This window comes from Oculina patagonica, chromosome 1, assembly GCF_052425735.1.
Source record: "Oculina patagonica isolate OP01 chromosome 1, crgOcupat, whole genome shotgun sequence".
Taxonomy (NCBI): domain Eukaryota; kingdom Metazoa; phylum Cnidaria; class Anthozoa; order Scleractinia; family Oculinidae; genus Oculina; species Oculina patagonica.
Genome location: NC_135758.1, coordinates 34,321,405 through 34,345,144, shown reverse-complemented (window position 1 = coordinate 34,345,144; position 23,740 = coordinate 34,321,405). Strand labels below are relative to the sequence as shown.

Here is a 23,740-nt window from a genome sequence, read left to right as displayed (position 1 = left end):
AGTACTAAAAAAAAAAAAATAAAAGAATGTTGTGAACATTGTCACTTTGTGTAGTTTACACAAACGTTTCGGGTATAGCCCTTCTTCAGTGTGAAACCGTTTTCCAATGTGGCGATCGCATGACAATGACGTCACAAAGTTGACGCCAAATTTTGTTTTAATTAATGTGGAACATTCTATGACAGTTTCTGAAAGAACTTGTCGCAAAGATCCCAAAATTGAAAAGAAAAAATCTGAAATACGTCAATCCAAACCAAAGTTATTGTGCATTGAAGTTTGAGTTTTCCGCCATTTTGAGCTATTTTTAGTAACAAAATGGCGGGAAATTCAAACTTCAATTAGCGATAACTTTTTGATTAGATTGACATGTTTTGGGTGGCTTGAAGCTTAAAGAAAAAAAAGAAGTAAAAGAAAGAAGCAAAAAATGAGAAAGAAGGAAGTAAGAAGAAAAAAGAAAAGAAAAGAAATAAATAAAAACGAAAAAAAATAAAAAAAAGAAAGAAAGAAAGAAAGGAATGAATAATTAAGTTCACGTTTTAAGTTATACGAATATCCACTTTAATGATCAAAATGCTTAGTATAAAAAAACTCAACATGAACTGAATCATACCTTACTTTAACTGTTTAACTGCTGACAGTCATACATAATGAACATCTTAGAGAAGAAGGAAAGTATTTGTTTTACGTTCTTCTCTTAAACTGTTTCAAAAGATAAAACATTGAATCGACCACGTGTATATGCGTGCACGGCCGAGAATTTAACGAAACCCATATTTATATGTGAGCGGATGCTCCTAACAAATTTCAAAAGTACACATTTTTAACTTCCTTTCAAGCAAGTTGCTTTTGGAAGATGCGCTGGAGAGATTCATAAAAGAGTGTGGTATGTAGAAGGAAAGTAAACATACCTTCTGAGCGTTACCATGGAGAATAAGCATCTCCTTAAATTTTCACTAGTGATGAATAAACGTGCATGGTAATTGAACAACAAACTTATAACGTACTTACTTGAATGCACATTTATAATTTAAGTGTAATGACTTGATATTTTGTTTTGTCTATTCCAAGTTAAAGTGTATGTTGTCACGTTTTCTTTGGGTTTTCAAAGTCACAAAATACGCTTACTTAAAAGCTAACTTCAACAAAAACGCAGTTGTCATGACAATTATTCCTGTTAAAATCATTATGAACACCAAATGTAATCGACTTAAAGGGTTAAAGTGGTCATGCACCTATAAGAGGGTCTGAATGGGGTTTAGTGTTTAGTGCTATTTGCCCATAATTTTTAGTGTTTGCTTGTTAAACTGACCGATTTTTTAATGTTGAATGTTTTCGGAGATAATGCTGTTAAGTGTTTCGAGGGTTTTTCGTGAAAAAATTGAGCGTTGTAAATTATTTTCTGCTCTTCATAAATCGGATAAAATCACTCACGAACTTAGAGAAAATTTTATATTTCTCTCGGAAATCCACGGTAGTCTTAGTTCATCTTCGGTTGTCTTCTGCAAACTTTTTCCATTACTAAACAAAGTAATATTGGCCTTTTTGAGCCGTTTTTGTTTCTTTCTGGATAATAATTACTGTAGCAGTAATTTTTTTTACTGCTAGTGTTTAATTGGCTAAAATTTAACTGTTTCATGTTACAGAGCCAAAAAAATAAGTGTTAAGTTTTATCGGAGTACCTCCATTCAGACCCTCCTATACATACATACATACATACATACATTTTTTCCACGTCCCCACGGGGCTTTTCAGTGAAATATTTACATAAAAAATAAGCTGTATTGCATGACGCCTAAGAAATAACAATTAAACTCGTGTTACAAGTGTATACTCACATTGGAATACAGCGATTGCCGCCTGCTGCCGTATACTATTTAAATATGGGCAACGGTTTCAGTATATTAATGATGGGTAACGGTTTCAGTATATGAATGATTTTACGCACACTTTTTGTCGCATAGTTCGAACATTTGATATCCTTGACATAAAAATATGGGGCGAACGGCGCGTAATGGAATGTAAAAAGCTCTGCTGGAGAGATTCAATAAAGCTAGCTACTGTGCAATGTGAGTATACACTTGTAACACGAGTTTAATTGTTATTTCATTGGCGTCATTGAATTCTCCTACGGGCACTTTGACTCCCGCTTTTTCTCCCTCCTTCAGTGTGGCTTCGAATTGTTTATGAAAAATTAAAACGTCGTCATCCCTCATCCCAACAAATCTGAAATAAAATTACAGAATTAAACATAAGTCAATTGTTTTAATCGTCAAGGGCGTGTCCTTTTTTAGTAAAAGCCAATAATCGTAGTTTGATTAGCCAATTAGCTTGCCATAAATACGCTGTCTGCTTTTATAATTTATACTACTATTGGATAGGACGCCTTAAAGTATGCCTGCTTCTATGAATTTTACCAGATATACATGTATACGTTCTGGTATATTTTTTTCCATTCATTCTTGTTTTCATTGTCTCACATTTCTTACAGTGATCGAAATCAAAGGTAAATAAAAATCAACAAAATTTCAAACCAAAGATTTAATTAAACAGGTCGCAATATATACGACCCTACTGACCACTATCTCGAAGGTCTCAATGGGGTGGAAGCTTCTATATTTCCTATATTTTGGCTTTTTATGGATAAGGGTTAATTTTTTTCCGTAACGGTTAACAGAAGTGTTAAAATTTAATTTCCATTGTTGTAAAATATGTTTAGGGTCTTAGGACCATTCTGGGATTTAAAAGTCTATTCTATTTTATTTTAAATTATTATTATTAACATACTTTATGGCTGAGGGTTAAAATTTTTCAATTTTTACGCCAAACGGCTAGATTTTTAGCCAAATTAGGGCTAACGATTAACCCCATTGAGACCCTCCTATCTCGCCTCGGATCACGTATGGTAATATTAGGTAGCATAACAGTCAGTGACCATACCTTGCCTTCATGGTGATAGGTGAGGAACCCGTCACCTTTCCCACCGAAAGCAACTTCTTATCTCTCGACCAGAGGCATAGAAACTGGCTTCGATCGAATCCAAACAACGGACTCGAAAGCTTCGCCTTTGTTTTAAGTTCTGATCCTTTCACTCTCCAGCCAAAACACTGCACGCTGCGAATAACCCTCTTTATCTTTACGCCTCCCGTCTAAGGGAAAAATTGGAAAAGACAAGTTAAAAATAACAATTTGGCTAAATGTTCATTTGCAAGATTACTGTGCAAAAAACGCATAAAAAAAGCAACATTTGGCCCTGTTCAGTACCGTTACCCGGCAGTGGGGGACTTATATCTGGAGGGGCTTATAATCGGACGGGTTTTTTTTTTTTGTTACCAGGTAGATGGGCCTATAACTGTGTGGTTTATAGGCCTGGTTTGGGGGGGGGGGGCTTATAACCGGAATTTTACTAGATTGTCTGGTACAACGGCAACAGGGCAAGATTTATTTGCCAATATTTTAACTAGCAAAGCTATTCTTCTTCAGAGCCAGTACTATAATCTTATTTAGATTATAGTACTTAGATTATAGTACTGGCCCTGAACAGTGATCCTTACAATGGTTGCTAGTTTTTGAGCGAAATTTCCACTGAGATGCGTACCATTTGATTTTTTTCCCCCGACCAATGTGTCTGATATTTATTGAATTTAGTGTGAGACAGCACCTGGAATCTGCCTGGAATCTGCCTGTTAAAAAATTCGTGCGGAAAATTTTTAAATCTCTCGCACTATTTTCCATATTAGACTATGTATGTTAATGACTCATAGTCGCAGTTTTTGAGCCAGTGCAATAGTCGGAGATGAAAATAAACTAAATCCGGATATTATTTTCTTTTTGACGCGTTAGGTTGCAATATAAATACCAAAAATTTGCGTTTGAACTAAAAAAACTTAAGGGAGGGTCTCAATGGGGTTAACCGTTAACCGTAAAACGGCCAAAAATTTAGCCGTTAGGCGTAAAAATTGGAAAATTGTAACCGTTAGCCGTAAAATGTGTTAACCGTAAAAATCGATCAGTGATTGTAAATAACCCAAACTAGTTCACTTCATCGTCCCAAAAATGGTCCAAAGACCTAAAATATGTTTTTCAATAATGGAAATTGATTTTTAACTATTAAAAACAATGAAAATTAACTTTTAACTTCTGTTAACCGTAATGGAAATAAATTAACCGTTAGCCGTAAAAAGGCCAAAATTTTAACCGTTAACCGTAAAAGCCTCCACCCCATTGAGACCCTCTTAAGGCGTTCATAGATACGCTCCATGACATTTATAGTAGATTCTTCCTTCTCCTTGATAAAATTGCTCATAATATTGTCTAAAATATTCAGGCTTACTTCAACGCCATTAACTTTCTTAAAGTAAAGTGAACGAACAACCATAGGAAACATACCCCGTTGTAAATTTCACATTGCAGCCTCTCCACCTCAGAGATCAAGAGTTCTTGGTGGGAATCTTGATACGCCCCGAAGTGAGCTTCCTTGTCCTCTCTTCTGTAGAAGTTTTGGCAGCCTTTTACCGGGCATTTCACTACCCTTTTCCTACAGCAGTACAGGTGCAGCTGGACGTGTGATCTGTTTTATAACAGAAAACCAACTGAGGTGCTAGTAATCAGCGCAACACGTAACGAGTTTTTTTTTTCCTTTTTCGTTAATTCTATTGCATTTTATTTTATTTACTTTTCCTATGAACTAAGCGAACTAAGAGTTATTACCTTTTCCTGCGATTTTGTGGACAATTTTACCTTGAATTTGTCTTCTTAATATTTATTTATCTTTTATTTTTGATGTTGTTTTTTTCAATTTCCCACATTTTGCCCGCATTATCGTTTGTGGCTTTTAATATTTTATTTCGACTGGAAAAATCAAACAAACAGGAAAATATATTAGCAGACTGGTGAGTTAAGATTTATAGGTTTTAACACTGAAGAGCGAATACCCTTCAGTGCCGTATACGGTCTTCCTCACTCCGATCGAGGCAATAAAAATTTACCAACCCGATGTCAATGAAGCCGTTTGAATCTTTTAGAAACTGAAAAAAACCTTGTCCGGCTTATAGAGGTGTCCGGCTTATAGGTGTCCGTTAAGAGAGAGTTGACTGTAGAATTGGTGCGTTCATCGTGGTTTCAATCCCAAACAAATGTTTCAGTTACCGTCTGTTACGTACTCTAAATTTCATATGGAAAGCCGTGTCTCTCCGAAAGTATAACTTTATGAAATTAATTAATCTGATGTTTATTGTGATTCAGTACTAACCTTGGTAAATATTCAGCACATCCCAGAGGGCAGGGTGAGGGTTTGTCCGTGCAATTGCTTTCGTGTTCGCCAAAAGCAAATCTTCTAACATGAACACCGCAATAGCTGCATGGTACTTTCTGGTATTTGCAGGTTTCAAGATGGGTGTCCAAACTGTGGCGGAAAAGCCTCAACCGACAGCCTGCTGGGCATGTGATTTTGCACCACTCACATTCTTTGAAATGCTTCTCCATGTCTTCCTGCTGTCCCTTCCATGAACATCCGTTGTTCGTGCATCTTATCTTGATCTTTCCTATCAATTTATACAGTACTATGTTTTTTTTAAGCTGTACCGCGGCAAAGGCCGTTTGGCAGTTGAAACAGATGTGACGAGAAGGCTGTTGATTGTCTCGATTCCTCTGCTCTTCCATCATTTTCTTTATGCATTCTTTGCATGCAGTATGACCACACGTCAAAGAGACAGGCAAATTCATTAATTCATTGCTAGGAAAATAAAAATACATACAATTTTAAAGCCAAAACATTTTTAAGTTCATAGGCCCGTTTTGAATACGTGGTCAGAGGGTGAACAAGAGAAAGGGCCGTGATGTTGTTGTAACACCTTTTTCCCCTCCCCACCCTAGCATTAAATTTATTGATTCAAACTGGTTTCAATTATTATGAGGGCAAGGCTTTTAAGGACGTTCGCGCGAAAATTCTCTAGTCGATAGCATTTTTTTAATGCAAAAGGCGATGAAAGCGAGTAAGGAATTTTTTCTACGAAAATGTTCCATGAACAATCGCCTCTGATGTCTTCCTCATTATCAAAAATTCTGTGAAAGGCTACAATTTACTAGAATTTACAATGTAAGAAAAAAATACTAAAGTGCTGTGCCTAATGTTACTACGCACTCATTGTAATCACACAAGAAACACGGACACGTCATCTTTTAAAACATGTTCAACCACTAAAAGCTTAGTGGGACGATTTAAACTTTAGAAGAGTAATGTCTGATAATCTTTTTTGATAATTTGGGTCTTTGTATCAAGCATACCTTATTGTTACTTACTTTCGCGGGACTTAGGCCCCGTCCACACTGAACCGGCGTTTTCGGTCACCGACGGAAAACATTTTACGTGGCGTTTTCAAATTTCTCCGTTTTCAAATTTACCCGGGTCAGTGTGGACGGGGCCTTAATTTTCGCGTTTTTCGCGAAAATAAGTAACAAGAAGGTAGTCGCGGGAAGGAAAGGTGTAAAGAACAAAGTAAGATAAAATGCGATAAAATGCGTCGATAGCGTATGATCACTTTAAGGAATTCTTTTACTCAGGTTTTCAGTCCAGGTCAGTTATCTGATGAGCTACGCCATATCTTCAGTCTGCAAGCGATCTCATTTTCTCATCACAATGCGTAGAATTCTTACGACGGAATATATAAATAATCTATCCAAATTAATCTGAACATCGTGTGAAATTATCTGGATGTATCGTTGCTCGACCTGTTGTGAAACGCAACGCATTGCAAATTTAACCAATCCCGAACATGATATCGTCTTTAATCTCGAACAATGAGTCCCTTAAACCTTTTTCAGTGTAGTTAGGTACAACATTACTCAATTTTTATATGTCGACAACATACAGAACATTAAATATTTTGAAACCGACCAAGTAGTATTCAAAGAAAAATATTTCGATGGAAGTAAAATAAAAGTTACCGACTAAAACTCACCATATCGGACACAACAAGTTTTCGTCAAATGATCCTGCTTCGAGCAATTCGCAGTTAAATGAAAGAATACCAGACATTTTCCAATTAAACTTTGGAAACAGTGCTCGAGACTTACAATACTGAGCTTATGTTAGACGCTTTAAAATGTTTTTGTTCTATTTCTTCTCCTCGGGGGAATTGAAGCCGACGTCAATTACAGAAGCTTTATTGTTTTGCTTTGAAAGAATTGAATTGGCGGAAGTTCAAAAAATAAACCCCCAAAAACAAAGGTGACAGGAAAAAAACCCGCGAATTCGAATGTCAAGTGACAAAAAACAATGAATGGCACCGTAACAGTTGAAGGCCACTTAAAATTGTTTAGAATTTGTTTAGAATCACCGGCTCGCTTCGCTCGCTTCACTCAAGGGACTCGCGCCTTCGCTAAACCCGTCGCGTTGCATCTCATACTCAGCACGCGTTACTGGCATAATTGATATCTTATTTGTTGTTTGATTTTTCTGTCCACTTTGCAGGATGGCACCGATCTTGCACCTTTCCGGCAATCAGTGTCAAATTTTTCACATAAGTTCCATAACCAATAGGTTCCCTCGAAAAAAGAATAGAATGTTCCCGGGGGAATTCAATTAATAGCGGGTTTGGCGAAGAAATAACCCATGACAAAAGGAAAGTTTTAGATTAATAAGGACATAAAAAGAAATAGACAAAGGAATCAGCAAATAGATACCATTTGTCATATGAGATGACACATGCATGTGATCAATCATAATTCGGACCTATTAAATTATAGAGGAAACAAGAGCTGGTAACGCAACACTAGTGGAAGCGAGAGCTGGACAAAGCAATGGAGTCAGACTCTTCATCGGATGACATCGATGTCAATCCTCCGCCACAAGGAAGGCCATATACACGCGAGTTTGTGTGGCTGAAGGAAAGGAGACAATCAACGCCGCGAGGAAGGCAATGGGACGAGTTAAACAGGGAGGGAAGAGTTCTAGAACTCTCGTTCAACTTGGGGATGAACGAAGCTCATATGACAAAGCTTATCAAGGATAAATTTGCGGGGTTGAGCAACGCGGATTTCGAAAGGTAAGATTTGAATTTTGACTGAATGTGGTTTCCCTAGAAATCGGAGAAATAGGAACATTTTTTTGGACTATCATGTCTCAGTGAAATGCTGTACGCATTTAGACACCTGGAGAACTTAGAAGGAATGTTTAAATTTATTCCTTTCCTTTCCTATCTCTCGAGTCTCGAAAAAAACCAAACCAAATTTTCCGTTTCATTTACCAAGTGCCAATACCAGACTAATTTACGTTTGGCCTCAAGAAGTTAAGAGAAATCGATGTTCCCTGCCGTATAAGTTGCACTGTCGCAAACATGCATGCATGGGCATTTGATCTTGTTCTGTGGGTATCCGGTCACCTCGCCACCAGGGAATCTCGCCACCAACCAACTCGCCACCAAAACTGGTGTATTCCTCGTTCTTTAATTCATTTTTTAAAACCTCTACTGTTTTGTCGGTTTACGTGTCACTTTTGAGAAATGAAACGTTTGCGGTCAAGTCGCGAAATTGACAACGTTTTTGGCGCCATACGATCATGTTTTTTCTTCACTATATTAGCCCGCTCACTTCGATGAAAGTCTGCTCGGAAAATATTACTGCAATGGAGGAGAGAAAAGTTGACAAGTTTGGAAAGAGTTTTCGTCCAGGAGTCGATTAGCGCAAGATTTGTCGGTAGGGCATTGAATGTCACGATTATTAATTGGCTTAAAACTGATCATCTTTCATCACCCACGTGAAATTGGTAGACCAAAACTACAATTTAATGTACCGGTATTTTAAAGCCAGAAAGTGAAAAGAATTAACCCATTCAAGAGTTTAGTGCGTACTATCTAGCCCACATCGCAGGCAGTCGAGTGCTTTGTGACACCTCCTATTGGGTAATCAAAAACAGTGGAAGAGCCAATTAGATTCGCAGTTTTTTGGCAAAACACATCTGAGTTTCTACTTATGAGACACTGAAAATAAATATTTATTTTTAAAATATGCACGATTACCAACTGTAATAAAACAAAATTTACTAACTTCACATACCCTAAATATCCTAGTTGGGTTAGATTTAATGTCATTATTCTTATCTCAGTGCGTTCTCATGAACCATGAACAGCTTGTTTGAAGTTATGTGAGGCGATCAGATGTCCTTCTGCATTGAAGGAATCAAAGGGCCAATTCAGATCGTTCAGTTAGTTGGAGACACTTTCAGGTGTGCCCTGTCAACAGTTCTTCAACAAACCTGCAGTGGCAGGCCTTAGCGCAGCTTCTGTTTGCTTTAAATGCTCGCCCATCTGGGGCAAGTGTCACAGCACTCTCAGTCCTACTGCATTGCCCACATTAGATTCATACAAAATTGTGTTGTACGAGAAAATATCCATACCTTCCTTGAGATATATCTGAAAGACCGACACTTTGAGTGGACATAGTGAATTTAAATTGGGATTCTTAGACGGGAGAATAATAACGTTCCACTAAGAATACAATCTCACTCAGTAACAGCGAGGTGTTAAGGCACACTTCGTTCTAATTTACATCCTCTTGAAGTGGTGTGATCATATACAGACTATACAAATATAAGCAAGTTTGTTTTATCTCTTTAAGGCTTCGAGTTTACAAGACCATAGAGCGTGGCAGTAAGATGGAGCGTGTGAGTAAAAACATGCCCAATGCCAAGAAGCTCCTCAGTTCCTTTAAAAAAGGGAAGCAAAGAGTTTATCTCTTTCTCAAGTCAAGTGATTCAGGTAATATTTAGCGCTTCTTTACATAAGAGTTCTTCCCGGAATGACTTTTGTCCCTGGATGAATTCTTCTTGGTGTCTGGTTATTTTTCCGGGATGCACTCCTCCCAGGAGGAACTCTCATGTAAAGAAGTAATTTGGGTCGGTGGCAGAAGGTGCTGTTCACACTCAATCAATTTATCAAATAAATCTTCACTGATATACATTTAAGATCACTAACATTGCAGACAATACCCAATCGGAACTTAACAACATCAATTTCATTATGAAGGCGACAGTTTTTTAATATATTGCTGTTGTTTATTTTTACCATCAGCAAGACTGGCATCACAACAACGTCCTCCAACAACATCAACCAATCACCCAGGTAACCTTTGATTTCTCCTAAATGTATAGCCTTCTTTAGTGCAGGTTTTGTTGGGGTTATAGAGACTGTGTCATGGCTGATTTAAGTTCTTTTTATTTAGTTTTGCAACGTATCTGCTATGAATCTTAATGTTTGCAAAGGAGTTACTTTCATTGATCTAATAGATAAAACCATAGCTTCATTGAAACCACATTTGACCCAAGGACGGCAAACTGGATTAACTTTACAAAATTGTTCAGTCCAACAAGATTCCATAAACTCCCTATAAATGCAATCTGTTCCAATCTTCATCGCTTTTAGCCATCCGTACCTTCTTTGGTATTTACTGTGTAATATTGAAATATTCCTTCATTGTTTAAGAGGTCATTTTTTGCTTCATTGAATGTGTTAGTGATTTCAAATATTTTAATTTGGTTAAAATCTGTGACACAGTCCCTTTCACTTGTGCCATAAAGTGGCAGAACCATGACAACAAGAGTTGAAGCCTTGAGGGGCCTTGGAAGAACAAGAACAAGGCCTCTACACTTAGGGCTTTTCTAAACTATATAGGGAAATATAGGAGGAGTGAAAAAATATTGGAAATATAGGAACGCTTGAACCCCTGCCCATTTAAATCTGCTGAAGGCAAGTTGAGGGAGGCTTGAAACAGTCGTTAATGACCTTCTGTAGTATCATTTTCCTAAGTGTGGTCTATTCTCACCCCCAAAGCCCATCAAGTCTTTTGTAGGTTGCAAAAACCAAAGGAAAATTGATATATTTAATGTTTTTGTTCTTCATATGATGGAGCAGTACCCACTGTAACAGTACCTGCCACAGGAACCTCAACAGGACCATCGACAGGCTCTGTTTTGTACACGACAGGTAAACCAACTATATTATAATAATTATTATACAGCTATATTCATCTCAAATTTGTGGTTAGTCATAGATTGAGTGGGACTTAAAACACTGATCAATTAACTGATACATTCTTATTTAGTAAAGCAGTGTAAAGCATGCAGACTAATATTTACTTTGTGTTAATAATTAAAACTTGACAATGGGTAAATCCCACGCCTAAAAGAAAGATATAATTTAAATTTCTATATCTTTTGTTGTAACACCAACTAACCAACAGCTATATTCATCTCAAATTTGTGTTACATATCCATACACCCATCTCAAAGAAGTTAACTTTTGGTTAGTCAGAGGTTGGGTGGAACTTTAATCACCAATCAAGTTAATTGACACATTATTATAATTTAGAAATGTGTAATCTGTGTGAGGAAACAGTGTAAAGCATGCACACTTATAATAATCTCTTTGTGTAACTTATTAACACTTGTTAATGGGAAAACCCACGCCTAAGAAATACAATCAAATTTGTAAGAACTAGGAGAAAACTTAAATTAATGTTTAATATACCTTTTGTTGTAACACCAACTAACCAAAAGTTTAAATTGTATTTCAGCTCGAACGACAGCACCAATAAACACGGCAGCAACAGTCGTTACAGGTAGATAAATTGTGAAAATCTGAGACTGTGTCAGTCATTTAAAGACATTAGGATAAATGAATCTTAACAATTTTAATATGACTTACACCTATCTCTTTTCCTTCAGCATCAAGGATCATCATCGGTATCACCAGCAATAGCCACTGCAGGTAAAAATAAATATTATAAAATGTAAAATGATTAGATATTTGTGCATAATTTTTAAACATTCATGCCAGTCAGTCAGTCAGTAAAACAGTCAGTGAGTCAGTCAGAAAGTCAGTCAGTCAGTCAGTCAGTCAGTCAGTCAGTCAGTCAGTCAGTCAGTCAGTCAGTCAGTCAGTCAGGCAGGCAGGCAGGCAGGCAGGCAGGCAGGCAGTCAGGCAGGCAGTCAGGCAGGCAGTAAGTCAGCCATTCAGTCCTGAGAATTTAGTCAGTCAGTCAATAAATGAATTTAATCAGTATTAAAATAGGTGTTCTAAGAATACAACCATTAAAGTTAGGAGTTAGTTAATTGTGTTTACACATGAATAAATACTTTTATTTAATAATCACTTCTTTTGAAATTTACCATTTTCATGTCTCTATACATTGCATAGATGTCATAAATTCCTCTTACAGGAAAAAGAAAACAAAATTGGAAACAATGCTTATTTTGTTTTGTTTTTTGGGAGGGGGGTGGGGGCAAAGTGTAATATGGGAGATGTGAAAGTGGGAAATTAAATGGTGTTGTTAGTAACTTTGTCAAACACAACACCAACCAGACTTATGATGCTAGTAAACACCCTACTCACTTGCCATGAGTCTCTCACTTTCTAAGTTGCCCAACTGACTTGGTGTTTGATCACGAGAGCCAACGATTTCCATGACAGTTGGGGACTTTATTTATTCCTTGTTACAAGCTTGTGAAATATTAACAAGTTCTACAGCCTTCAAGCCTGTAATATTGTCACATGTTTTTTTGTTTTGTCTATTGACCATCAAATAGATGTCAAATATCAAATAACTAAGCTGGCTTTGGCCTGCCATAATAAAATATAAAAAGAAATAATCAGCCATTTGTAGAAGATTGGCAAGTTGAGGGAGGCTTGATCATTCGTTTAAAAAATTGATATATTAAATGTTTTTGTTCTTCATATGATGGAACAGTACCCTCAACAGTACCTGCCACAGGAACCTCAACAGGACCATCGACAGGCTCTGTTTTGTACACGACAGGTAAACCAACTATATTATTTACAGCTATATTCATCTCAAATTTGTGTTACATATCCATACACCCATCTCAAAGAAGTTAACTTTTGGTTAGTCAGAGGTTGGGTGGAACTTTAATCACCAATCAAGTTAATTGACACATTATTATAATTTAGAAATGTGTAATCTGTGTGAGGAAACAGTGTAAAGCATGCACTGTGTAACTTATTAACACTTGTTAATGGGAAAACCCACGCCTATGAAATACAATCAAATTTGTAAGAACTAGGAGAAAACTTAAATTAATGTTTAATATACCTTTTGTTGTAACACCAACTAACCAAAAGTTTACATTGTATTTCAGCTCGAACGACAGCACCAATAAACACGGCAGCAACAGTCGTTACAGGTAGATAAATTGTGAAAATCTGAAACTGTGTCAGTCATTTAAAGACATTAGGATAAATGAATCTTAACAATTTTAATATGACTTACACCTATCTCTTTTCCTTCAGCATCAAGGATCATCATCGGTATCACCAGCAATAGCCACTGCAGGTAAAAATAAATATTATAAAATGTAAAATGATTAGATATTTGTGCATAATTTTTAAACATTCACGCCAGTCAGTCTGTCAGTAAAACAGTCAGTGAGTCAGTCTGCAGTCAGTCAGAATTATCCAACTTGTGAACACCCTACTCACTTGCCAAGAGTCAGTCATTGTGTAAGGTGGCCACCCAGCTGGCTAGATGTCTGATCAAGAGAGGCAATGATTACAGTTGGGGACTCCATTTATTCTTTGTCACAAGCAGCTTGTTAAAAATGAACAATTATATTTTTACTAGTAATACAAACTCGCAGGGCCTCGCGAAGCTCTGGGTTGGGGAGGGAGGGGGGGGGGGTGTTATAAATAAGAAGTGATAACCGGTTTTAACCCAGGGTCTACTCCGCTTTGAAAATGGCGGCTCTTTCTGGTTCGTAAAAGGGGTATAAAGTGTTGGGAAGCGCAGGCTATTTTCAAAATCATCGACAAATTATTGGATATTCGCATTTTGGACATTTATTTCAGGGCATTAAAAAAAAAAAAGAAGAACGAATGGCAGGAGGATTCGAGCCCTCCGCCCGTGCGGCCCTGATGGCAATGAAAGGTTTATAGCCTAAATAGGCGTTGAGCGAGTATATTATGTGGAAATCAGTGTTATTTTAATCCGAAAAGAAAAACGATAAAAATAAATGGCCGATCAGGATTCAAACCCACAATTTACAAGCACAATACATGTACGTTGCAGTGAGCTGTCAATTTATTAAACCTATACTAATGTTAAACCTTTATCTTTATCTTAAGGCAGCAGGATGGCAGCTGTGTCATTGCCAGCAATAACTACAGGTAAAAAATTATTCCACATACACACTAAACAAAGCAATTGGTACTACTAACAATGATGCTGATCAAAAATAATTCATTTTTTTTATGATTGATAGGAATCAATGATGTAGAAATGAATGATGATGTGCGTCCACCTTTGGCACAAGTCACGACATTTTCTGCCAAAGACTGGGAAAGAGGTAATTTAAAAAAAAATGAAAAGTTGATTCAAGCACTTGTATAATATGGAAATTCTTACATAAAAAATAATGCACTTCTGACTGTTTCTGCATAAACTACCGTAGTCAAGGTCAAATTTGTATTTTCAAAGACTTTCTAAACTTTTAATTTTCTCACTGTGATTCTAATGATACATTGTAGCTGGAACAATCAACTCATTGATGAGCAGCTCATTGATAATAGATGAAGATCCACATATCTGTGATCAAGGTAATAACTGAATAGTTGAATTTACATCTCTCATGCGATACCTATAACACCTGCATGCTCAATATGACAGATTATAAATGTGACCAAATTTACATCAATATTGTATTCATAAAGAATTTATTAACAGAAAAATTGCTGGTGGTAACGCATTTAATCTTAATCATTACAGAGGAGAATCAACTTGCAGAAACCCTCCGGTGCGAGAGGCTACTAAGACGATTCATGAGGGTTACAGGAGGATCTGCACCAACTTTCATTAACCTGAGTTTTGCAGAGGTTCGTATCTATCTTATGATAGTCACAACAAGAAATTAATGTTAATGACAAGTTTACAAACTTATAAAATAAAATGTACAAATTATTTAGCAAGCGGAGACTAAGTGAACATGTAAACATGCAGTCAAAATTGTAATGTGATTGAATACAAATGTTTAGATAAAAACATACCTAAAGTAAACATTGATTTAATTACTTAGAATTCATATGGTTTGTCATACATGTGTATATCTGACATAAGTAGTTAACTTGAAATATATACCTCATTCATTAACATTCTGATCTTAAAAAATTTAGATTTCATATCAAGCTGTTCAAGACAACAGAGTGGTTTTGGCAGCAATTGTCGTAGAGGACCGATCTGTGGGCTCTCTTGCAAGGTATATAGTTTACGATATCTGGCCCTTCCCCCATGGGGGCAATTACCTATTTAGCAATTATATACATGTAGATCTTTCAACCCTCTTGAAAGTGTGTTTAACTGTAATATGGTGTTAATAATTCCCCGGCGTATCCAATCAAACAACAATCGTTTGATTGGGTTCGGTAACGTAACATAATCAAACTCCCAGTAAGCTTTAGTCAATCACACAAAATCGAATGTTAGACTTCCGAGCAGTCGACAATCAAAACAAAATGGAACATTCAAATACCAAACAGTCAACAATCATAGTTAGTGCCTGATTGTGTTCGAAAATCGTACTCACAGCAAAATAGATGTTTATTTTTTCCGATTACCAAACCCAATCAAATGATTGGTGTTCGATTGTGTTCGATTTTTGGTTCATTCCCCTTCCAGTTAAGCTGGAGTGCTATATCTTCCACTTGGCCTAGCTAAAAGTGAAAAGGAGCAATTTAGATTTTATTAACTACTAAAATTAATTCCCATACAGATTACTACATGGAGTCGAAGAAAAGGAAAGTGTTTACTTCTGGGTGGCTGAGGCATGGACCAAGAGTGGACAGCTAGGTAGATAGATATAATTTAATCACGCCAGCTCTTTTAGGTAATCGTAAATATTGAGCAATTGTACTTTAATGTTATTATCGACATTGACACATATTGCAATATAACAATGAAACCTACAGGCAATTTGAAATTTAGACAAGCAACCCATGATCCAATAGATACAGGATCAAATAAAATGTAATTAGGAAAAAAAAAAGTTATACAAAACATGCATTGGTAGATCGTGACGCTTGCAAGGTGTAAATTTTTGTTTAATGCTCATTACCACAAAAAAGAAAATGTGTGTGTATGATCACAATACCTCAATATATCCTTGAATCATTTAAACTAAAAAACTCGAATTTTGTTTCAGTCTGCACGCTCATTATTTCAGTTGTTTGTTGGAACATTAACTACATCACAACATTACCTTCAACCATGATAGGTAGATGGAAAAAGATTGGGAGGAATAAAAATATTCAGCTTGCAGTTTCTTTTTTTACTAAAGGACTGAAAAAAGTTGAATCAATACCTATACACTTTATTTACTTTTACTTTAATTTCTAAAGTGAAATCAAAACTGGGGTCTGGAGGAGGCAGTGAGTTGCTCATTCTAGCTCCAACCAAATCAGTTGGAAACCCAGTACTTGTGGAACGCTATTCTGGTAAGTATCAAACCATTACCACAGCATTTCATCAATAATAAATTTATGTAATGTTTAATAAACTAGAATCACTTCGTGAATTTTGCCGGGGCCACATTTGGCTTGGCAACCCACGTTTACACTACCATGCATAAGGGTCGTTCATATCAATAGGTTTGTTGCGCGACATGTAAATGTATTTTAACGCAAATATTCTTTAAAAATAGAGAAAAAAACAACGTGTAAATGAATAATGTGAAAAGAGAAAATTTTAGGGAATCCCTCATTTTGAACAGTTGAGAATTTGAAAATCTGGCTAACGTAAATATTGCGCGACAAAGGTTATTTGAAACATTCCGTTTTGTCGCATCATTAGTCAAAGCAAGATTTTTACCGTAATTGCATTACATTGATTCATACGAAGACTTGTTTCAATATCACAGGGTGCCCGCGTTTTTAAAAATTGTGAACTATGACAAAATTAAATTTACTTCTTTTGGATATTGCTAAGAATCAGCCTTTTGATTTAATTTAGATTTTATGCCAATTTTTATGCGACAAAGCATAGGCGCCCTTGGCCGGTGTTATTTTTGTGTCTAGTGCGAAGCTAGTAGTGCACGCTATGCTATAACGTTAAAAAATTTGGGTAAGTGCTTCATATAAGACAAATTATGACATCATACTAACCAATTTACATGGAGGTTTCTCATACGTGACAGTGTACACGAAGAATTTTGTGGTATTCTTCTCTGGGTAATAGTAATCGATAATCACTCGTTATTGCTTCGTAACCCGAAGTAAACAACCGAGCTAACGTCGAACAAACGGAACAAGTCTAATTTTAGATAATTAAGTCATTAACTACGTCAACAAACGTCAACACAATGTGTTCTCGTGCTATCTGTTAACTCACGCGCGCTCGATCAATTGAATAATTATCCACTCTTAAGTTTTCGCCCATGAAGTAGTCTCTCGTTAAGATTGGGAAACTTGTCGTTCCCCCAAAAGTTATAATCTTTGTCTTGAATGCCCTCCTGCTTTTCGCAAAATGGCGAATAATAATTCAACTATGACAACGATTTTGTCAAAGCAGAAAGCGGTGCCCTGGAAACAATACGTTGAAAAAACGAAAGGAACGGACAGCATTTTATGACCGGTGCATGTGCACCGGTAATAAGCAGCAGTGTTTTATAAAACATGAGACACAGTCTTAAGGTAGTAATGCAGTATTTGCAACTAAGTTAGAGAACCTTCAACACTATAAGTCTATTACTCAATTCAGACATTTAATATTAAAATTCCTCAACAGGACATACACTGACAGAAGAAAACCATGGCAGTGTCAGAGAAGCAATTTTAAGGGCGAAGAGTGCTTTGCACTCTCTAAGATTAGAGTGGTGAGTATTTTTGAATAGATTGAATAATTATATACCTGGTTCCTTATAATCGTTGGTGAGGTCATACTCGACATTTCAGAGTAACTTTATTGTATCCAGAACAGTCATGGTCAGTATTTTTATAAAAATTTACCTCATAATAGTTACGTAATAAGTTGGCAATATTTCATTCTTTAAACTAGGGAAATGATCCAAGAAGATAGGCTCATAATGAGACAACAAGAAGCAGAATTAGAAAGATCCTTAACTTTGGACCGACAGAAGACGGTAAAAAGATAACTACTACTTTTCCATAAATGATCAAATAAATGCCCTCGCCCAAATAAACCCCTCCCCTGATATGTATAGTACGTTGAATTTTCATGAGTTCATCTTTTCGACATCAACGACTTCAGTAGGGGCAGTTAGCCACAATAGGAGCATTTTTTAGAATAGGGGCGTGTATAAGAGTGGGGGCGCTTATTGACAAAAACACATTTGAAGGGGGGCACATATTGGAAAGCATCTTATTATGGTAAAGCATCATTGGCAAATAACATTAATTAAGGGATGTCAGAATTGTTGAGAAAAGCCCGTTGCATCAGGGGATCTACAACCTAGTATTTGGCCATGGTAACTAAATCGTTGAGTCCATATTGTGCAACACAACAAGCTAAGGGTTACTACAAGAATCATGAGACCAAATTTGGTTGAAAACATATCTGAGAAAACTTGAATGAATATCTCTGGGAAGACAAGAGATATTGGGAACAATTAAATTTCATCTTTCTTCTCATATAGGTACCTTTTCTAATCATTTTTAAATGGCTAGGAAAGAAAATATGAAAGTTCCTTCATCTTATTGTTGTATTCCTTTGTATTGTTTATTGTTTAAAGTGCATATATTAACTTAAGAAATAAACACATGACAATACAGGTGATGAAGGAGAGAAGCAAAAGATTGGAAGAAGAGCCCGACTCTGATTATTGGGAAATCAGAGTCCAGCTAGGTGATGGTAAAAACGAGAGCCGGAAATTTAGACAAGGCAGCAAGTTTCAGGTACTTAAGCCAAATAAACAAGATAGCTGGGTGGAAACTTGACAGAATAAAAAATGCTTACTAATAATGCAATGCCTTAATAAATGTAAGTAACTGCATGCATACATTCAGAAGGCAAATGGCAAACTGTGCATGACAGTGAGCAACCATGAAAAGACCAGCACACAAAAAGTTTCCAATATAAGTTTAATGTTATCACCATAATTGATTATAAAAGCCCCTTGATAAAACACATGCATGACGTATGCTGCATGCTTTATCGGCTATAATGAGTTCAAATTGACCAATCACAGCACCTGCAATTCCTCGACCATTGTATAACATTAATATTTATTGTTTTGTTGCAAAATAAACTTATTTAACACTTTCTGAAAGTGGTGAAAATTTAATAAGCCCCTAGCTTATAAAAAGGCCCCTTCAGTTCTCTCAAGGTCCAAAAATGTAATATCCACCCAGGGCACAAAATCAAATAAACACAGAAAGTTGACTAGTCTATAGCAGGAATGGCCCAACAAATAATAATTGTCCCAACAAACAATATTTAACAAATTACATGAACAGTATTGTACAAACTGCATTGATTGATGTTATAGGCAGTATATGACTGGATTGGGGTGACCACTGGGCTTGAGAACTTCACCCTCCAAAGGCCAGGAGCTGGTTTTATTGGTACATTGTGCAAGCACGGTGATGATTTGGAGGGACCCGAGACACTATTGTGTGTTGTCAGGGTAAGTTTAAAAGCTTCAAAAAATGTATTTTATCAAAGTTTAAAAAGATTACAAGCCCAGACAAGCTTGTGGTAGATATAGTGGCTGGAGAAATTTATCATTCTTAATGAAAGCTTGCAGTTAAAAGCAGATAATTGCATATTTGCATAAAACTGAAATAACAAGTTTGCGGTGCCCCATGAAGTAAATGAATGTGAACTGTGTTGTTTTGGAAAATTCCCACCCCAAGGAAGGTCACTGGAAGTTCTGAGGGGGTGGGGGGTCTCAAAATTAAAGAAAAAATGCGCCCAAGAATTCAGGGGGGAGGGGGATTAAAAAAAAACTTCCGAGGGGGGGGTATGGATATTTTCTGGAACAAAACAATTGTGGTTACCTAACCAAAGTTAATATCTTTTTATAATTGTCTTTCTGCCAGTGCTGAACAATCACTGGTTTAGCTTATATGAAAGTAAAACTTTTCAATCTTTTTACTCAGGATGCAAGTGAAACATCAGAGATGCTATCCAATGAGGTAAATAAGTTCTATTTGGGAAATTTTTTTCGGAGGAAATTAATTTAAAATGATATAACAAGGGTTTAAAAAATGGTCTTCTGCCCCAACATGTTTTGTCCTATGTTATATCATTAACCAACTTGATGTCAAAGAAGGATTTAATTTGCAAGAAACTGCAAATTATGCCAAAAGCACATACAAAACAAAATACATTGACGGTATACCCTTGGCCATGATAGGATACACTGGGTAACACTTACAGCATAATATTATAACTGTTTTTCTTTCATTCAGTGTTCTTATTACAAAAGAGCAATATTGATTGAAAGTAATTTTTTTGGGCTAATTTGTCAAGTAAAGAAATCATTATAAGAAGTAAAATTAAGATAGTAAAAAAGAGAAGGATGAAAATAATAAAAGCTGCTGGAGCTAAAGAGAAAATTAACAACCAGTGACATAAAGCACTGTTGGTAATCTTTCAAGTTGTTCAGAATTTTCATTAGATGGGCTAAAAAGTTAATGACTTGTTTAATTTCTTGTATTGCAGGTCTCTTTTTATGGAGACTACCCAATGGAGCCAAATCTGTCAAAGACGTTGGAGGGTATTAATCCTTATCATGAAATTATACAGTCAGCAACCTGAGTACATCATGATGGGCAATCAAAAAGACCGACAAGGAACTACTATAGAATCCAAATAGCATTATAAATTCAGATTAACTAAGCCCTAATAATAATAAATAAGAAATGTGACTAAGTCATTATTGTTTATGCATTGAGATTTACCCACTGGAAAGCCACAAACAGTTTTTTTTATAGATTGATTTTAACTGATCAAATGACATGTAAAGCTTTTGTCATAATGATCAGTCATAAATCTGGTTTTAAACTTATCAAATAAGTTGGGGTTTTTAACGATTGTCTCATACTCATTAAAGATCAGAAACAAAGAGAAAAAAAACAAAAACAAAACATATATTAAACCAAAGATATAAATAGACTACATGTACAACATATTATACATCGATCAGTCAGATCCTAAAGGATATGTTGTTGTTGTAGATAACAAAGCAGAAGACAAGAACAAGAAAATGAATGATGATCCAGAAAAAGATCAAGAACTAAACAAGAAAATGAATGATGAACCAGAAAAAGATCAAGAAGGTAAAATGGCAACCTGTGAAAGTTATTTGAGAAAAATTAAAATACAATGTTTGTTGCCTTTTCTTCGGTTGTAATTTCTTGATGGGACATGGGGGTTAAATTCAACACATCTCTTTCCCTTAATCATGTAAGTACCCCAGGTATGTACGGTCACAACCAGAGTTAACCCCTGACACCAACACTTAAACAACAACAAACCAAAAGCAAGAACAGAATATGCGAGGTTTGAAATTTATGTATGACGTGGGTGCCATTGTTAATTTGTTATGGCGTAGAGGGGTCATGCTTTCGGGCTTAAAAACAAGGCTTCAATGGGTTAGGGGGGGGGGGGGGAGGAGGCATGACAAAAGTTATGCTTTTTAAGTAGAAGGGTTGTATGATCCAAGCAATCTACTATAATGTTTAAAAAAGCATTTGTCAGGTTCTGAAAATTATCAGTTTTAATGGAATTGCGCACCCCTATCACCCTTCTTTGCTACATGTACTGACTCGAGTGAAGCCCATCCCACCAACTGTTTGATCCCCACTAACAACCATGTCCTATCAATGAGTGTTATTATCATAAAGCTGCCATTTTGGTCTGATATTCTATTATTTTTTAATCTGACTCAACATTCAACAAGTGAAGTGACTGTTTCTGTATTTAATGAAGGACATGTCGGGGAGCAGTGAATACTTAAAAACTTGTATATAAATTCTAAGATTACAATTATTCAACAATAATAAAAAACAATGTTAAATGAAATATTATTTATATTTGATTTCGCAGAACCTGAAACAGGCACGACAGAAAAAAAGAAAAGAAAACGAAAGAGACGCAAAAATAATCAAGAGAGTGACGCCTAATTAGTTTTAAAATTATGTAATTTATCTTACACAAGGGTATAAGGTAAATGATATGCTCGCAAATTGTTTCCTTAGCTTGTTTCAGTTGTTTCCTTGCAAATGACAAAAAAATTGCCTTGCTTGTTATCTTTCTTGTTATATAGTTCCATGTGAGATAATTGTGCAGACTTGCCCCATGGAAGGTATTTTTGTAAGACCCCCACCCATCCCGTTTTTGGTCAGTGAGATCTCTCGAACCAAGATGAATTTCAAAACCCTTCTGTTGAACATTATCTTGAACCTCACAATCCAATGCACCTAAACAACCAAAACATTTGTGTTCCTTGTTACGAATTGACAGACCTTACTACTAAAACATAACAGTTCGGACCCTAATTATGCTTTAGAGGGATGTTTTGTAATACTAAGTTACTAGCCAAGATCTTGTTCATAGCCAGCCAGCGAAAATAGTTCAATGTTTATAGTTAGGATATAACATGATTATTTATACTACATAGCCATACTGGGTAATACAATTTCATTGACTATTTCTATTATTGACAGCAATAGTATGGGTAACATATTTATAAGCCTAAACTCTATTGACTTCAAGGAAATTATATTTTTAAAGGCGTTAACTTAGTAAAGAGATCATTGGAGATGGACTGTTCAGTTCATAGGATGTGTTGCAAAGGTGAACTATTGTGACAAAATATGTGTTACGTTTTTAATTTGGCAGCATTAAAGCTTATGATATGACGTGTGCATACGAGAACTAATTATGTCATATTACATTTGATTTCCTTTTGAGGATAAATTTTAGACTTAAGCTTAATATGTTATTTTTTATGATAAGATTGACTGTAAAAAGTTATTCAGTCAGTTCATCACATATTAAGATAAAAGCTTAATCAGCGGTTGAAGCTACATTCTAAGTTTTTAATATGTCAATAAAAATACGTAAAAAGACACAAATATTTTGTTTCTTACCTCTTTTAAACGTTAACCGGCTTGCAAACCATTATACATGTCGATCGCGCTAATTGTTTATGCGCATCCTTACTGCGCATGTGATTCATGTCACAACGTCATACACCATTCTCAGCGCACGCTGAGAAAACTTTCTAAGCACATATATAGGGTGGGTAGCCGTTTCGCTCCTTTAGCTTGGAGTTTGCGCTCGAAAAGGTCGGTGACCCCCACTTCTTCCTTAACGGCTTACTTTTGTTAATTAATATCTACGTTTAGCGAGAAAATGAAAAAAATCTATCGAGTGGAAGTTTGTTTTTATTGTCCGACTGACGTTTAATTTACGCTTTTTGAGCTTTTCGTTTTGCCGTACGACAGTTTTTAATGCCTTTCTTCAGGATTAAGTCTTACAGAAATGATATCAACACTATGAATTATTTACGTCACAGACGCCCTTCTACAAAATGTGACTAAGAGCGTTTGCCTCCGATCACTAATCTTCGATATTTTTTAACTACAGGCCTCAAGATCAGGGTAGTTTTCCAAACGCTTTATCTCTGAAAAATAAATCGGTGACCCCAACTTTTTTAACATGTCTGAAACGAGGTACTTATTATCCGGGCGCGTCTTCGTGCCTGCACAAGTGAGGTCAC

At 36.1% G+C, this 23,740-nt stretch overlaps 3 protein-coding genes and 1 long non-coding RNA gene across 5 annotated transcripts; 3 read left to right on the top strand and 1 right to left on the bottom strand.

The window, feature by feature from the left end:
- Positions 1-23,124, bottom strand: LOC144665735 (TNF receptor-associated factor family protein DDB_G0285149-like). 2 transcript variants are annotated; one of them, XM_078527041.1, is made up of 7 exons: positions 23,109-23,124; positions 13,281-13,335; positions 11,697-11,753; positions 5,249-5,731; positions 4,387-4,567; positions 2,938-3,146; positions 1-2,223 (listed from the first exon to the last, which is right to left on the bottom strand). In XM_078527041.1, exons 4-7 carry the CDS (start codon positions 5,719-5,721, stop codon positions 2,055-2,057), a joined length of 1,032 nt encoding a protein of 343 aa, XP_078383167.1. In that variant the 5' UTR covers positions 5,722-5,731; positions 11,697-11,753; positions 13,281-13,335; positions 23,109-23,124; the 3' UTR covers positions 1-2,054. The 2 variants fall into 2 exon arrangements, with proteins under 2 accessions (XP_078383167.1, XP_078383160.1); XM_078527034.1 differs by lacking the exons at positions 11,697-11,753; positions 13,281-13,335; positions 23,109-23,124 and having other exon boundaries at positions 120-2,223; positions 5,249-6,227.
- Positions 7,778-11,618, top strand: LOC144642397 (uncharacterized). The gene is made up of 5 exons (XM_078501379.1): positions 7,778-8,042; positions 9,613-9,752; positions 10,065-10,115; positions 10,905-10,976; positions 11,566-11,618. The coding sequence occupies exons 1-5, from the start codon at positions 7,798-7,800 to the stop codon at positions 11,616-11,618; spliced, it is 561 nt and encodes a 186-aa protein (XP_078357505.1). The 5' UTR covers positions 7,778-7,797.
- On the top strand, positions 11,722-13,192 carry LOC144665972 (uncharacterized). The gene is made up of 3 exons (XR_013573099.1): positions 11,722-11,759; positions 12,739-12,807; positions 13,148-13,192. It is a non-coding gene; the product is annotated as an uncharacterized LOC144665972 (long non-coding RNA).
- Positions 13,304-23,087, top strand: LOC144665727 (uncharacterized). The gene is made up of 16 exons (XM_078527025.1): positions 13,304-13,341; positions 14,130-14,171; positions 14,267-14,350; positions 14,532-14,600; positions 14,770-14,876; positions 15,174-15,256; positions 15,770-15,846; positions 16,395-16,490; positions 17,779-17,866; positions 18,049-18,133; positions 18,783-18,905; positions 19,499-19,636; positions 20,112-20,147; positions 20,677-20,731; positions 21,192-21,293; positions 22,063-23,087. Exons 2-16 carry the CDS (start codon positions 14,138-14,140, stop codon positions 22,137-22,139), a joined length of 1,254 nt encoding a protein of 417 aa, XP_078383151.1. The 5' UTR covers positions 13,304-13,341; positions 14,130-14,137; the 3' UTR covers positions 22,140-23,087.
- Positions 23,125-23,740: the final 616 nt, after the last annotated feature.